This window comes from Cynocephalus volans, chromosome X, assembly GCF_027409185.1.
Source record: "Cynocephalus volans isolate mCynVol1 chromosome X, mCynVol1.pri, whole genome shotgun sequence".
Lineage (NCBI taxonomy): Eukaryota > Metazoa > Chordata > Mammalia > Dermoptera > Cynocephalidae > Cynocephalus > Cynocephalus volans.
In genome coordinates this window covers 36,594,156-36,611,210 of record NC_084478.1, presented here as the reverse complement: position 1 = coordinate 36,611,210, position 17,055 = coordinate 36,594,156, and the positions used below count along the sequence as shown (strand labels likewise).

The 17,055-nt window shown below is 47.9% G+C and overlaps 1 protein-coding gene across 1 annotated transcript; it reads left to right on the top strand.

The window, feature by feature from the left end:
* The first annotated feature begins 14,863 nt into the window (after positions 1-14,863).
* On the top strand, positions 14,864-16,792 carry LOC134367868 (melanoma-associated antigen B5-like). The gene is made up of 2 exons (XM_063084539.1): positions 14,864-14,949; positions 15,751-16,792. The coding sequence occupies exons 1-2, from the start codon at positions 14,864-14,866 to the stop codon at positions 16,790-16,792; spliced, it is 1,128 nt and encodes a 375-aa protein (XP_062940609.1).
* The last annotated feature ends 263 nt before the right edge of the window (positions 16,793-17,055 follow it).

Sequence of the window (17,055 nt, the reverse complement as noted above, 5' to 3'; positions counted from 1 at the left end):
AGTGCTGATGGTTAGATTCCCCATAACAGAGCGGGCCAGACAGAGTTCCCAGGCAGAATTATCCAAAGTGCAGCACCCTGACATTCCCCCTCTGGTTTCTTAGAAAGGTGGAAGCCCCGGTGTGAGGCCGGCAGACTCTGGTCAGTAGAGAGGCGTCCCAGGTCCCACACCGAGTCAAGGAGAGAAACCTGAATGAGGACTGAGGGAACCACCAACTCCAAAAGTGTGCAGTCTTATACAATTCTGACCCTGCTGTCATTCCTCAGAAGACCCCAACAACCATGAGTAATTGTGGTTCCTGCTGACTTCTACTTTGGAGATTCCGGAAAGGTGATGGCCTTGGTCTGAGGAGCGTGGCCTCAGGTCAGTGGAGAGTGGGTTCCAGGTCTGTCTGGTCCGGAGTCAAAGTGAGACCATGTTTGAGGAGAGTGGGGTCCACTCACCCAAGGACAGAGGGAATGCACCGTGTTCTGCCTCTGCCGTCAGCCCTAAGAGGCGCAGGGCAAAGCTAGCAGGCTGAAGTGCCCCCTCATCTCATGTGGGAGTGGTCTCAGGGTTGTGAAGCCCTTAGTCTAATGGGAGCTGCTCCATTCAGCTGAGGGTGGAAAACTAGTCCTTAAGAGGACTGAGGTCGAGGGTCGGCCCATGGCTCACATGGGAGAGTGTGGTGCTGATGGCACCAAGGCCACCGGTTCGAATCCTTGTATAGGGGTGGCCGGTTGGCTCACTTGGGAGAACATGGTGCTGACGACGCCGGGCCGTGGGTTGGGATCCCATTACCGGTCATCTTTGAAAAGAATAAAAAGGAAAAAAGAAAAAACAACAGGACTGAAGTTGATGACCCTAAATGTGGATGATGGTACCCTTCCCAGAGCAAATGTGGCCACACAGAGCCCTGCCCCTGATATCGGTCCTTGGCAGACCTGGAAATGCTTTCCTGATGAGTCCCATTCACTTCCCTTTTGGCCATCTTAAGGATGTGAGGCGCTTGGTCTAAGGGGCCAGCCTCAGGCTAGCACAGGGAGGAATTCCAGGTCATGCCAAGGGTCAAGCTGAGGAGCCTGAGGACGGAAGGAACCACTCAAACCGTATAAGCAGGAACATCACAGAATCCTTCCTCGGTCAGCCATGGGTGAGCACAGGCAGCTCTACCCAGATGAGGCAACTCTTACACCCTCTGGGTAGTCTCGGGAAATAAAGGCCATAGTATAAGGGGATAGGACTCTAGGTCATATGAGAGTTCAGTGCAAGGACCCTGAGTGAGGACTAAGGGGAGCATCCAACCCCGAAAAGAGAGGAACCCACAAAGTCCTGCCCCTTTCTGACCTGGGAAGGCCCAGGAAGGGATAACCACATGTGTCACCCACTCACTTTCAGCTCTAGAGGACTCAGGTCACTACAGGGTGGAGGACCAGACGCTGACTGAGTGAGAACTAAAAGGGTCACCAACCCCAGAACAGTGGAGTCCCATAGAGGTTTTCCCCTGCTGTTAGCTCTCAGAATACCCAGACAGTTGTGGATGGATGTGACTCCCTGTGACTTCCATCTCTGAGGACTGTGGGGGGTGAGGATCTTGGTCTGAGGCTGGCTGAGTCAGCATTGGGAAAATTTCCAGATTGTGCCACCGGTCTGGGTGAGGGCCCTGAGGAAGGGCTGGAACAAACAACTCGTAACAACGGGGAAGGCACATAATCTCTCCCCTACCGTTAGTCCTGGGAGGTGCAGGCATAGATGACACGTGGAGCAGAGGCAGCCCTCAATTCCTCCTCAGGATGACAGAGAAATGAGGGCCTTGTTCTGAGGCGGACAGTAACAGGCCAAGAGAAGGAGGAATTTTAGTCCCTCCTACGAGTCACACTAGGAAGCTCACCTAAGACCGGTGAGGTCCAACCTTCACAAGGCCAGACCTTGCCTGCCACAGCTCTCTGTCTTGAGGGGCTACAGGCAGGTGTGGCCAAATAAAGCTGCCCTCACTTTCCTCTATTGGGTCTCAGAGAGTTCAGTACCTTACCATGAGGAGATGCCCCCAGGTCAAAGAAAAGAGAAGCTACAGGCCTTCTCAGGAGTCAGAAGGAGGAGACCGAGTGAAGGCGGAGGGGACCACAACATTCCCTCCCAGTACAGGGGACAACAAGAAATCCAGCCCCACTCCTGCCTTCAGTACTTGACGGCCCAGGGCAGGGCTGTCAGCCAGAGGCTTCCACATTGCTTCTTTGTATTGGGTCTAAGGGAAAGATCCTTAGTGTTTAGGTGAAGCCACCAGAGAGTGGAAGGTTGGGTCCCAGACCCTACGGGGAGCCAAGATAAGATCTCTGAATAAGAATGAGAATCCATCGATCCCAGAACACAGAGGGTCCCCCAGAGTTAACAGCCCTGGGTAAGCCCTGGCAGAGATGGTGGACTGAGACACACCTTCACTTACTTTTCAGGGGTTCCAGGGAGCTTTGAAGTGTCATGTTTATTGCAGCATAGGAAAAAGGTCCCAGGCCCTGTCAACAGTTGGCATGACGATTCTGAATGTGAACGGAGAGGACTCCCCACCCCAAAACGCAGGGAGCTCCACGACCAGCCCGGGCTGTCAGACCCTAAGCCCCAAGCTGAGCTGGCAGCTGCTGCCTAAGACTCACTCTAAGTTCCTCCACGGGGTTATCAGGGGACAGGTTGACCAAGAGAACAGGAGCCCTGCGGCTTCCTAGAGCAGTGCCCTCCCAGAAATCTGCAGATGGAGCCTTGATTAAAGCCAAGGTGGGATCTCCCTGCTGAAAGTGCTCACACCATCTCCTTCTCCCTTCTCCAGGTGCCCGCATTACCAGCCGTCCTGCCCACACTCCGGTCTGCTGTCTCTCACCACGGTCCTGCCTCCGGGGCGGAAAAGTAAGCTCCGTGCCCATGGGAAATGCCACTGGGGTCTCAAGGCCCGCTGAAGGAGAGAAAGAAGAGTCTCCCTTCTCGTTCTCTCCTGTTCTGGGAGGTACTCCTCAGGGCTCCCCTGCTGCTGACGTGTCCCAGGAGTCTCATAGAGCCTGTCCGTCACCACTGCTTCTGCAAGTATTTCATGCATAAGATCTGATGAAGCTGCCAAGAGCCAAGATGAGGAAAGACCAAGCACCTCCCTGGCAGCACCCTCCACCCAGAGCTCATGCAGAGACTTTCTAATCAGGGTCACTAATGGTTGGTACAATTCCTGCTGGAGAAGTATAAAATGAAAGAGCCCATTACAAATGCAGCATTGTCAACAGAAAGTGCAAGGGAAATTTCCCTGAAATCTTCAGGAGAACCTCCGAGTACACAGAGATTGTCTGTGGCCTTGAGCGAGAGGAAGATGTCCCCAGCAGTCACTTTGATGCTCTTATCAGTGAACTGAACCTCTCCAACAATGGGAGTCTGAGTGTTCATAAGGTGTTGCCTAAGACCCGTCTCTAATGATGCTCCTGGGTGTGATCCTCACGAAGGGCAGCTGCATTAGAGAGACGAGATCTGAGAATTTCTGAATAAGATTTGGGTATATACTGGGAGCGCGACTTTATATATGAAGAGCCCAGGAAGCTCATCACCAAAGATTTGCTGTAGGAAAAGTACCTGGAGCAGTGGCAGGTGCACAAGAGTGAACCTCCACGCTATGAATTCCTATGGGGTTCAGGAGACCAGGCTGAAACCAGCAAGATGAAAGGTTAGTGCTTTTTGGCCAGAGTCCATGATATCGTCCCCAGTGTCTTCTCGTCCCATTGTAAAGTGGCTTTGAAAAAACCTACATGCAGCCAGGTTTTGCACTAAAGTCACGGCCAGTGCAACTTTCAGGGCCCAAGTCAGCAGTTTCTCCCATGTCACCAGAAGGCTGAGGGAGATTCTCCACCCTCAGCTGAAGAAATCAGTTAATGTTCTAAGTAATAGAGGACCCGGGCCGGACTGGAAAGACTGCAGTGTACATCTTCTTTGTGTTCCGGTTCTACATGACTAAATTTTTTTGGTCGTGATTTTTCAAATACTGTTTCCTTTACTTATTTACTTACATATTTCAAAACCTTGTTTGCAACTTGCATCAAAGCCTTATTTTCTATTATCATAGTGTTTTATTAATGCAACATCTTTGTCCAAGTAAAGGTCTTCTTGTTTATTGCAAGCGACCAGATTTCCAACTGCTCTTTTGTGCATAATAATAAACCTCTTCACAGTATAAAATAGAAGAGCACTGTAGACAAATAATATTCTGTGAGGTCCAGGAAGCCCCATTTTTTCAAAGATGAAAAATTCAGGTTTTTCTAGATGAATTATCAGTTACACGATTAGAAATTCTTTGGGGACTGGATAAAGTGCCTCTCATTTGCCCTCTGTACAAAACTACTAGATCTTGTGAACTCCGCAATTTCAAGCACATCAGCAGGCAGAAGACTTACGTATCCTACTATCTTCACACAGACCTCGAGTTCCTCTTCTATCAGAACTCCAATAGCCAAAGGAGGGGCCCAGAAGAAAGGTTAGTAAAATATATACTATATTTATACACGTATACATACACACACACACATACACACACACACACACACACACAGACACACACACATATATATATTTAATATATGTATGTACATATATATATATATTTCCACTCCCTTTCTCCCATCTTACAAAGCATTTTGAGAATGGTAATCATCTGGGGAGGCTGGGGATGGTTTCTATAAAGAAGGACAGAATAAAGAAAGAAAGAAAGAAACAAACAAATAAATAAATAGAAAGACAGAGTAGAGAGTGTCTGGACCTTAAGATGTCTTCAATATTCCTCAGAATGCTCTTTCAGATAGTAAGAAAAAAGAGGCAAGGAAAGCCTCACACCTCATCACGTAGAAGCCAGCACTTCTAGAAGCCAGAGAAGGGCGTTCAGCAAGACTCTCCCAAGCTGGATCGGAAAAAAAAAAACAAAAAACAAACAAAAAAAAACAACCAGGAAAAAAGGATAACAACACTTGAATAGTTGGCGATTGGACGTAAAAGGAAGGGGTGAGAAGGAACACAAAGTATTCCTCGTTTATCTGTTTGATTTGAGGCTAACGTGGAATGGTCCCTCCATGCCAGCAGACCAGGTCGTGTTGAAAAAAGACTATTGGAAAACACTCGCCGGGTACGTATGATGGTTGAGTGGCAGTTAACTTACACTGTCATTTACGCAACAGTTTATGAACACTTAAGGTCAAGGGACAAGGTCACCCCACAGAAATCAGAGCTCAAATAAAAGGAAAAATAAAAAAAAAACAGGGAAATACTTACAGGAAGACAATAAATGATTTTTAAAAGCTTGGAAAAGTATAAGATAACCTGAGGTGATTGAATAATTCCAAATAAACTATTCACACATTCCTCCTCGTGTCCTTTACATGAAAACATGTATAGATATCAAGTTTCAAAGAAAATTGTCGGAATTAATGCTTTATCGCCTTCTACTTGATTCTTTACGTCCATACTTAATTTCAGAGCATAAGATTATAAATCCTATGGACCACACATTTATTGTTGTTAATGAGGTGTATAAATTAGAGTTTTGATATTATACAAATTGTAGAAAACTTTTATCATTTTTTATAATCTAGAACATGGTAACATTGCAATGGAACGGGGATTTTCATGGATCTGTAAACAAATCCTGCTGGCAAATCCCTACAGTCAAGAAAAAGAGAAAATCATAAATAAGTGTTGGTAAATTTTGGTTGTGTTGTTATTTTAGTATTTTTGTTAAACTAAGAGTTATATACCTGGATTTCCCTAGCTTATTCAAGACTGTGGGAGAAATTAAATCATAATATATCAGACATCTTGCTCCTGTCTCTCTTTTTCCGCAACCATTAATTTAGCATCTCTTCTTTGGAAGGCCTCATGCTAGTACTGAGGATGGTAGGAAAAAGCCTGAGCCACTGCCCACAGATTGTGAGAGTCAGGCTGCCATTATATAAGACGGTGAGACTCAAGGATCTAACTAAATGACAAGTATGAAGAAGGGGTGAGTTAGAGGGAAGGTCCCAGATGAGAGCAGTCAAGGTGAAATACCTTGAAGCAAGGCAGTTTGAAGCTCTGGGACACTACCATTTCTTTAAAGAAGGATATTTCAAGTTAAGCGGAATGGTCGGCTAGATAAGGCTGTGAGAACTGTGAGCAGGGGACAGACCCTCAAATGGTGGGTCTCAGAGTTTAGAGACTAAAAGGTGGGAAGGAAAACGGTTCCTAACAATTACTTTGGAACCTTGGGTAAAACAGAGGGAATCTCCACCTGGGCCAGGGATGGTAAGTGTCCTGAACTCTTGACCCAATGTAGGTGACCAGAGTGCACAAGCGAGGTGTCTTCTGCACTATTTCTCCAGATTGATTCTGAGAAATAAGGGTGATACTCGCTTGAAATGAGATGTCAAGAACCACTGTGCCAGTATTCTTTGTCCTGTGCTGGGAGAGTCAGAGCCCACTCCCTAACAGGGCGTTGATATAATTAGGTTATCTTGAGTGTAATTCGTCCAACTCTCAAGAAGGTCTTGATTTTGGGTGGTGATGAAATGAATAAAAATAAGGGTGGTTTGAATGGAAAGAGGCCAGGCCCCCAGATGCTTCATCTCAGCGTTCAGAGACTATGCCAGGTATGGGAAACTGTGCCTCACAGTTACTTTGCAATTTTGTGCATACCAGAAAGTAATCCTCATCTGCAGTAGGAGTGGAAGGCTTCCCAAGCGCATGTATCAGTGCACGTGAATACAGTGCACACACTGGGTGTTTTGGGCACATGATGTCGAGTGAGTTTCTGGGAAATATGAGTGACACCACCTTGAGATGAGATGCTGAGAACCCACAGAACTGTCACTCTTGTCATGGGCTAGGACTAGCTAGAACACACTCCATTAAAAGGGCATTTCAAGGGCCGACCCTGTGGCACACTCGGGAGAGTCTGGCGCTGGGAGCGCAGCAATGCTCCTGCTGCGGGTTCGGATCCTATATAGGAATGGCCGGTGCACTCACTGGCTGAGTGCCAGTCACGAAAAAGACAAAAAAATAAAATAAAATAAAAGTAAAAAAGGGGATGTCCATTAGATTATTCTGAGTGTAATTTGTGAACTTCTACTGGATGGGTCGATTTTTGCTGATGATGAAATGAATGGAAATAGAGGTGGCTTAGAAGGAAAGGCACCTTGGAGGGAGGTTGTCGGTCCCCGACACAAAACATGAAACTTGATTTGCCTCCAGCTAGAGAACACAACCCCACAACTAAATTAAATGATGGATGCTCAAATGGGGGCACACTTCTTACGCTCAGCAGCATTTGGGGTGATGTGGATTTCTATGTGGTTTGCAGTTGCATATTCTCTTATATATTCTGGAAGTAATATTCTGTGAGGGAAGGTTGTTATCATCTTGGATCAAAATAATCTTGGTAGTTCATTAAAGACCCAACCATTGCCCAACACTGTGCCAGGTGTTTCGTACGCATCGCGTAAGTGCCGAAGTCCTTCATGATAGGATTTATCAGATTTATTCTGCAGATGAAGAACTTGCAATTTTCTCAGATTCACAAGGCTCGCAAGTGGCATAGGCCCTGGACTAGACCCCGGCTCTGAATTCCTCCAGAGTCCCCAGTGGTCCCCACTCCCAGCCTCGGGCAGACCTTTTGTCACTAATTTATTTTTTTGCTCATTACCTCAAAATGTATTACAGGTGATAAAAAGCATACCCAAAGTACTGTTTTGGAATACATAGCCCAAGGGATAAGCAATAAAAATACTAAAGTAAATGTGAGGTGTGAAAGGAGAAAGGAGTTATTTGTTGACAATTTCATCATCTACGAAATCAGCTTTGGTAAAACTCAAAAGATTTGGGGCTCACAAAATCATTAGGCATAGTCCTTCCCTAAAGAAAGTAGATATATTTGAAGAGAAGATAAATAAGTGGCTATGTCCGGCTGGTGAAGCAAAGTCATAAATCAGTATGGGTGTGTGTGTGTGTATGTGTGTGTGTGTGTATGTGAGTGTGTGTGTGTGTGTGTGTGTGTGTGTGTGTGTGTGTGTTTGTCTTTTTTTTCTGTCAGCACGACACCCGTCCTGGGCTCTCTGCTTCTGCTTTGGCCTCGCCATCTGACATCACTCCTGGGACGCAGCCTTTCCCCTGCAAGGTTTGCAGAAGGGAAACTAATCAAGAGATTGAAGTGATATGGCATTTCCCCAAAAGCCTCTCATAGAAGGTACAGGGACCAAGACGAAGACTCTGATGAATGAGAAGTGAAGAGACTAATACCCCATAATAAATGGAGTCACAGAGAGACCAGCCTGTGTCTTCTCTCAGACCTAGAAGGCTGAAGCAGGGCTGTCAGGCTGAGTATTTCCTCACTTATTGTACAGGCTTATCATGAACATGAGAGCCTTATTGTACATTGAGTAACCGGATGTTGAACGAAAGAGGAAATCCGGTGCCTGCAAGAAGTCGAGGTGAAAACCCTGAACGAGGACTGAGGGCACAGCCCTACCCTGAACAGAGAGAGCCCCAAAGAGCCTGATTCTTGATGTCACCCCTGGAACGGTGAAGATGGGTATCCTCATGTAGCATTCCCTGACTTCTCCTTCTGGGGCCTCAGGGAATCAGAACCTTGATCTGATGCTTTGATACCTAGGTCAGAGGAGGGAGGTGCCCCATGTCCTGCAAGGAATCAAATGCACAGCCTTGCATGCTGACTTAGAGGACCACAACCCCCAGAAAAGTGAGGTGGCACAGAGCCTGCCCCTGCCATAATCTCTGGGAGGCCTTCGGCAGTTCTGTCAGGCTGACTTCTGCAAGAAGGGTCTCAGGAGAACAAGACCCTAGAGAGATCCCTGCAGACTGCCCTCTCAGGAGCCTTTCTTGTAGTCTTCGTTGTAGCCACGGTGGAATTTCCATGGAGAAGTTGCACCATCCCTGTCGCCCTTCCTCCTTCAGTGGGCCCTCACCATCTGTTCTGCTACCCAAATGCCTGCTTGCTGGTCCTGAGCATACTGATCATTCCTCATGGTCCACACCCGTGAGACATGCCACCAGGCCGAAGATGATTTCCAGGGTCATGGGGGACCTCGGGCCAGGGCCACAGTGAAAGAAGAAGAGACCCACCCCTCTTCCTCTCCTGTTCTCAGGGATATTCCCTAGAGCTCAGCTGTTGCTGGGTCAGGTAGCACTTCCCAGGAACCTCGGGGAGCACCATCCACCACCACTAACCTGTGCAGACGTTTTTGACGCAGGATCTAACGAAGGGGATAACAGCAAAGATGAAGAATATCCGTGTTGCTCAGAGGCCTCAACCCTCGATGAGAGCGTATGTACGGATTATCTGACTGTGAAGGTGGGTTTGTTGGAGGAGTTCCTCCTATCCAAGTACAAAATGAAACAACCCATTTATGAACGCAGAGCTGCGGATGATTGTTGATGTGAAGCACGAGGAGCAGTTGCTGAGATCCTGAAGACGGCTTCTGAACAAATTGAGGTTGTTTTTGCAGTGGATGTGAAGGAAATCGACTCAACCAGTCACTCGTATGACCTTCTCAGCAAACCAAAACTCTCCAGCAATGCAAGAATTCATGCTGGTAGAGGGTTACCCAAAACACGTCTCTGTATGAATCTCCTGGGTGGGATCTTTGTGAAGGTCAACTGTGTCCCTGAGGAAGACATCTGGAAATTCCTGAATATCATGAGAGGATATGCTGGGTGGAAGCACTTCATCTATGGAGAGCCCAGGAAACTCGTCACCGAAGTTTTGTTGAGGCTGAAGTTCCTGGAGTACCAGCTGGTGCCCAACGGTGATCCTACACGATACGAATTCCGGTGGGGTCCAAGAGCCTGTGCCGAAAACGGCTAAATGAAATTTCTTGAGTTTGTGGCCAAGGTCAATGATACTGTTCCTAGTGACATTTCAACGCAGTTTGAAGAAGCATTGAGATTCGAGAAAGAGAGAGTCCGGGCCAAAATTGCAGCTGGGCCTGGCACTACCGATGTGGCCCGGCATATGGCACCACCACGTCCAGGAGCTTCTCCCACATCTACTGAAGTCTAAGGTTTCTCCTTTTTTTTTTTTTTTTTTTTTTTTTTGTCATCCAGACAAAAAAGTATGACATTACAATAGGGATTTTCTTGGGAATGTGAAAGAACTCCACAAAAAAATACTTGCCATAACTGAATAGAAACAAAATAAAACATGATCATTCTGGGTTTTTCCTCATTCTTGTTAGTGTTTATTTTTTGTAAAATTAAATTATTTATACCTTGATATAGTTAGCTTATTAAAAATTGTAGCAGAAATAAAATCTCAATAAGTTAGACCTCTTGCTCACTCTCTCTCTTATTCACCAAACATCAACTGAGCATCTGCTCTTTGGAAGGCTCGGTGCTAGCAGTGGGGATGCTGATGTGAAGACCCAGCTTCTGCCAATAGAATGTTAGAAGCTGGAAGCTGAAATCAAAAAGGAGATTGTTGATATACTCCTTTGGACTTACAGGCAAGAAAAAAGAATGGGAGACAAGAGGGGTGTTGCAAGAGAGTGCAGTAAAATACAAAGGCTCTTAGGCAAGGCCGTTCGATTGTTGGGAAATGGGAAGTTAATCGATATGATGTAACTTTGAAAATTAATGTGCGTAGTGCAGTAGATGAGACGGTGGGACTGGTGAGCAGAGGCCAGAGCCTCAGATGATGTGGCTCAAATTCAGGGGAGAAAGCCCTTGGAAGGGAAACTGCACAGAAGTTTGAGGACTAAAATTAATGCCCAACAATACATGCTGAATTGACATGAGGCTAAACCAGCGGGGCCTCGAATGGCCTAACTTCAAGTTGCCCTCTGTACACTGCACTTGCACATAAGGTCCCCTAGCAAACAACCGTTTTTAACCAAGGGGACCAGGCACAGATCTTCCTTATTCCACTCCCTATCGGTGGACATATTTAAGCAAGCCACTCAAGCCACTCACATTCTCCCATGGGCACTGGAGACCACCTTTTCCGCTTGATCTACAAGTCCAGCCTCCCACAAACCCCACTTCATTACTCTGTTCCTAAGTGCAATCCCCCGATGCCCAGTGTGACAGGTGGAGAACTTCTCCCCCAGGCTGTGAGTGTATGAGAACATGTGATTACCTGGTGACTGCCTCATCTCTCCGGTGTCCAGTGTTCTGCGTTTGGATAACAGAGAAACGGAGTGTGGGAATTCCTTCCTCGCCAGTGGAGCAAACAGAAAGCCATAAACGCATGCTCTTAAGGATTAATTTGGCATCAGAGATGATCCAGGAAGAAATCTCTGCGTAGGCCAGTGTATTAGTTTCTTAGGGCTGCCATAACAAATCACCGTAGACAGGGTGGCTTAAACATGTGAAATTAATTGTCTCACAGTTGTGGAGACTGGAAGTCCAAGATCAAGGTGCCTGCAGGATTGGTTTTCCCTGAGGCCTTTTCCCTTGGTTTGCAGAAGGCTGCCCACTTCCTGCCTGTTCTCATGGTTATCTCCTTATGTGTTTATGTCCCTGGTATTTCCTTCTGTGTTCTTAGAAAGATGTTTGTCAGAATGACTTAGGGCTCACCGAAATGTCACATTTTAAATCAGTCACCTCTTTAAAGAACTGATCTCCAAGTATAAGGATGTTCTGTGAGGTACTGGGGGTTAGGACTTTAGCATATAAATTTGTGGGGACACAATTTAGCCCACATAGGCATTGACGGATTTTGGATGTGCTGTCCCCTCCAAAAAGCATGTGGAAATTTGATCCTCAATGTGGCAGTGTTGGAAACTGATTGAGACATTGGGTCGGATCCATCACGAATGGATTAATGGTCTCCCTAGGGGAGGAGGAGTAGGGAGTGAGTTCTCGCTCGGTTAGTTCCCGTGAGAGCTGCTGGTTTAAAGGACCCTGGCACCTCCTTTCTCTCTCTCTCTCGCTTCCTCTCTCGCCATGTAATCTGCTTGTACCCACCAGCTGTCTACCACTTTGCGACGTGAGTAGAAGCAGCGTGAGGCCCATGCGAGATGTAGGTGTCACAGACTCGTAAGCCAAATAAACTTCTCTTCGTTATAAATTACCCAGTTTCAGGTATTCTGTTACAGCAACGCAAAACGGACTAAAACAGGCATGAAGAGATGGTGTCTTTGCTCTCCTCTCAGTGCAGTGGAACACAGTGCACAAACTAAGTGTTCCATGCACATTGTGTTTTTGGAGTATCTGAATACATAATGGTGAGGTGACTTGAACAGTAGCCACTGTGCTGGCCGCTTTGTGCCTTGGTCTTGGAGAACCAGATTCCACTGCATTAAAAGGGTATTCTAATTGTGTTATCTTGAGTGTCATTTGGCAGATTGTAAAGGAGGGCTAAATTTTGGGGGGGAAGACATGAAGAAAAGTAGAGGCGGTTTGGATGGAAGGTTAACTGGGAAGCACGGAAGGAATTCGTACTTGAAAAAATTCTAGGGGCTCTGACTTGTATCTGGACGGAAAAGAACCCCCTACCTCCAGGTAAAATAACAGATGCCCTAATAGGAAAAATCTAATTTCACTTGCTAAAGTAATTTTTTGTCTGCCTTGGACTTCCTTGAAATTGCATTTTCTCTGACATATCTGGCATTAAGAAAACAAACAAACAAACAAACATACAAAAACTCCCCAAAAGGAGGGTGGTATTATCTGGGTAAAATTCATCATCACTGCCATTTCTTAAACACCCAGTAGGTGTGAGTCATCATGATAGGTGCTTTTTATACGGTACATATATTCCAATGGTCCTACAAAAAAGATCTGTCTTAACCAGTTCAGGCAGCAACGACCGAATACCACAGACAGGGCGTCTTACACAGAAAGTTCATTTTCTGAGGTTCTAGAGGCCGCAAAGTCCAAGATCAAGGTGCTCGCAGATTCGGTTCCTGGTGAGGGCTGCCTCGCAGGCACCTGACTTCTTGCTGTCTCCTCTCATGGTGGAGAGAGACGGAGTGCAAGCTTTCTGGTCTCTTCCCATAATAGCACTGATCCTATCACGGGGGACCCACTCCCGTGGCCTCGCCTGAACCTAATAATCTTCCAAAGGCCCCACTTTCTAATACTGTCACTTTGGGAATTAGGACGTCAGCATTTGAATTTTGGAGGGACATGAACATTGCGTACATAACAGGGTTTACGAAATTCAATTGGCAGAAAAAGAACTTGCATTATTCTCATATTCACAAGGTAGTAAGTGACAGAGTTAGAGTGGACCTCTGATCTGTATTCATCCATTACTCCCATTCTGAAGATGACCTTGTATATCTTATTCACTTTTCTCCTCACTACCCTAAAATATATCTCAGGCAATTAAAGAAAAATAGGATATTGTGCCCAACGTACCGCCCTGGAATACATGGCCAAGGTGGTAAGAAGAGCAGAAGAGACGAGAGGCTTGAGTAATGAAAAGGAGGACACGATATTTGGTACCAATATGAAGGTCTACCTATGCAGTGTCAGTTAACCTCACATGGTTGGGATCTCACAAAATTATCCAGCGCAGTCCAGCGGCTGAGGTAAATAAATCTTTTAGAATCCTCTGAGTGATGTAGAGAAGTAACAGGGCAGTCAACGACAGCCACCTCCTACCCCTGGCTTTCTGCCTTCTACTTCGGCTTCCCCATCTCTCATCACTCCGGGGACACAGACCTATTCTCTGCACGATTTGAAGTCGGGACCCTGCTCACGAGTTTGCAAGGATGTGGCATTTCCCGGTTAGGCTTTCGTTAAAGAGCCAAGAGCCAGGATAAGGACCTGGATGAATGCCAACCAAGGAGAACAACACCCGATCACACAGGGGCACTCCCGTTCACCCGCTCTGAGAACTAGAGGGCCGAGGCAGTGCTGTCAGGCTGACCTCTCCAAGGAAGGTGTCAGGGATGTGAAAGGCTTGCAGTGCAGGAGGTGGCAGAAGGAAGAGCCTAAGGCTCTAAGAGGAGTGGAGTCGCGAATCCTCTAGGAGACTGAGCGAGCCCCACTCCAGAACAGCGGGGGCGCCAGAGATGCCGCCCCTGCAATCGTCCTTGAGAGGCCCTTGCACTTGTTGCACTGACTTCCTCTGAGGGCGTCTCAGGAGGGTGCGGGACGTTGCCTAAGGCAGAGGCCTCATCGCCAGCGGGCGAGGAGTCCCCGGCTCTGGCTGGAGTCCAGGTGAGGAGCTTGAGTGAGAACGAGAGAACCAGCCCTAGGAGGACTGCCCAGGCCCCTCTCCCTCAACGCCACCACGCCCCCCGTTCTCAGTCTCGGGAGCCCTGACAGGAGTTGGCCGGCCAAGATGGCCGCTCAAAACTCCCTCTCAAGTCTCGGGAAGGGGAGGGCTGTGGTAAATGTGGGAGGCCCCTGTTCAGCGGAGGAGAATCGGACCCTGAGAGTCCAGGGGGGAAACTCAGGCGAGAGTCCCACCCAGCCCCTGTTTGCAGCTCCCGCAGGTCCCAAACATGGAGGCCGAGCCTCCGTGAGCCGTCCTTTCCCATGTGAGGATATTAGAAAGCTGAGGGTTTGGGCCTGAGTGGTGGGGCCTGATGTCAACAGAGGAAGGAGTAGCATGCCCTGCAGGGAATCAAGAGTGGAACCCGGAGTGAGTTCTCAGGGGACCATCCTTCCCAGAAGAGTCAGGTGGCACAGAGCCCGCCCCTGCTGTCGACCCTGGGAGGCCCTGGGCAGGGCTGTCGGGCTAACTTCTGCAAGGAGAGTCTCAGGAATGTGAGGTCCTAGGTCTGAGAGGAGGGTCCTCAAGTGAGCAAAGGAAAGCCTATATGGTATCACAGGGGAAGGGGGGAGAGGGGTGCTGCTGCTGGTGGTGGTAAGGGATTTTGTCTAAAGGGGACGGCCTAACGTCCACGGTAGGAGGGTTTGAGTTACGGGCATGATCCTGACGTCTGAAGGGAACATCGACGAGGAGGGTACCACCAAATCCATCCCCTATTCTCAGCCTTGGGACACCATGGGGAGGTGAGCCGGCCCTCATATCCAACTAGGGGGCCTCAGGAGGTGCTGGCAGGAAGAGCGAGGTTCCAGGCCATGGCAAGGCTCAAAGGAAAGGTTGATGGGACCACCTGGCAGTGAACAGAACACAAAGGATCTGAGCCCCACCCCTGCATTCATCATTTGCAGGCCCAGAGCAGGGCTGTCGGACTGAGGCTTCCCCTCACTTCTTTGTATTAAAGCTAAATGAGATGGTATCTTTGGGGTGAGGGTGCAGCCACCGGTCAGCAGAAAATGTATAACAGGCACTATCTGGAGCTCAGGTGAATTCCTTGAATGAGAACTGAAGACCCAAACAGCCCATGACAGAGAGGAGTCCGCCCGGCTTTCAGCTGGGTGCCCCCTAAGTGGAATGAAGGGCCGAAGAGCTCCTTCCGTTCTGCCGCTGTGGTCTCAGTGAGATGTGGCTTTGATTTGAGGTGTCGACTTAAGGGCAGCAGAATAGAGGGGGCCCAGTACTGGCAACAATTTACGGGATCATTCAGATGATGAACTGAAGTGACCCGCCCCCTCCAGAACAGAGGGCCACCCACTACCGGCTGCTGCCATCTCCTCAGTACACCCCAGGCAGTGCTGGCACCATGCAGCCTAGAACACACTCTAAGTTCCTCCACAGGGTTGTCAGGGGACAGGCTGACCAGGAGAACAGAGGCCATGTAGGTTTCTAGAGAAGTGCCTTCACAGAAACCTGCGGAGGGTGCCTTGGTTAAAGGCAAGGTGGTCTCTGTCGCCGAAGATGCTCACATGATGCAATTCTCTCTTGTCCAGGTGCCTGCATCACCAGCCGTCCTGCCAGCACTCCTTCCCACTGTCCCTCCCCAGAGTCATCATGCCTCGGAGACGGAAAAGTAAGCTCCACGCCTGCGAGAAAGGTGCTCAGGCAACAGCAGCGGCAGCAGAGGAGTCCCCTCCCTCCTCTTCTCTTTGTGGAGATAATAGCCAGAGCCTGCCTGCTGCTGGGTCATGTAGCAGTTCCGAGGGGCCTCAGAGAGCACCATCCACCACCACTGTTTCTGAAGGCATTTCTTGCACTAGATCTGAAGAAGGTTGCAAAGGCCAAGGTGACGAAAGGAAAAGCACCTCTGAGGACCCACTGTCCACTAACGACTCACGCGAAGACCCTCTAATGAGGAAGGCTGTTTTGTTGGCGCAGTTCCTGCTCTACAAGTATAGAATGAAACAGCCCATTATGAAGGCAGACATGCTGAAGGTTATCAACCGTAGATACAAACACCAGTTTGCTGAGATCCTCAAGAGGGCCTCCCAACACGTCGAGGCTGCCTTTGCAGTTCAGGTGGTGGAAGTCGACATACCCAGGCACTCGTATAACCTAGTCAGCAAACTGAAACTTCCCAACAACGGGAGGGTGCGTCCTGGCAGAGGGTTTCCCAAGACAGGTCTCCTAATGATTGTCCTGGGTGTGATCTTAACGAATGGCAACTGTGCCACTGAGGAACACATCTGGAAATGCCTGAATAAGATGAAAGTATATGCTGGAAGGAAGCACCTCATCTACGGAGAGCCCCGGAAGCTCATCACTCAAGATTTGGTGAGGCTGAATTACCTAGAGTACCGGCAGGTCCCCAACAGTGATCCTCCGTGCTATCAATTCCTGTGGGGTCCAAGAGCACATGTTGAAACCAGCGAGACGGAAGTCCTGGAGCATTTGGGAAAGATGAAGGAAATCATCACCTGTGAATCCTTATGTCATTACGTAGAGCCTTTGGAAGATGAGGAAGAAACAGCCTCACCTATAGACACAGCCAGGCATGTCATCTTCGTATGCGGGCACGGTCTCCTGGACCATTAGTCCAGCAAATGTTCTCACCCTTATTGAAGTCTGTGTTTTTGTTGGTTTGTTTGTTTGTTTAATTGTTTGTATTTTTATCACCCAGATAAGAAAATATGATATAAGAATAGGAATTTTCTTAGACACTTGAAAGAACCCTAGAGTAAAATACAGTGGAGAAATAAATGTAATAGCGGGTAATACAATGGAGAAATAAAATTAGAACATAGTTAATCCTCGCTTTCTCAAATTTCTGTTAGTCTTTTGTCAAATTAAATGATTCA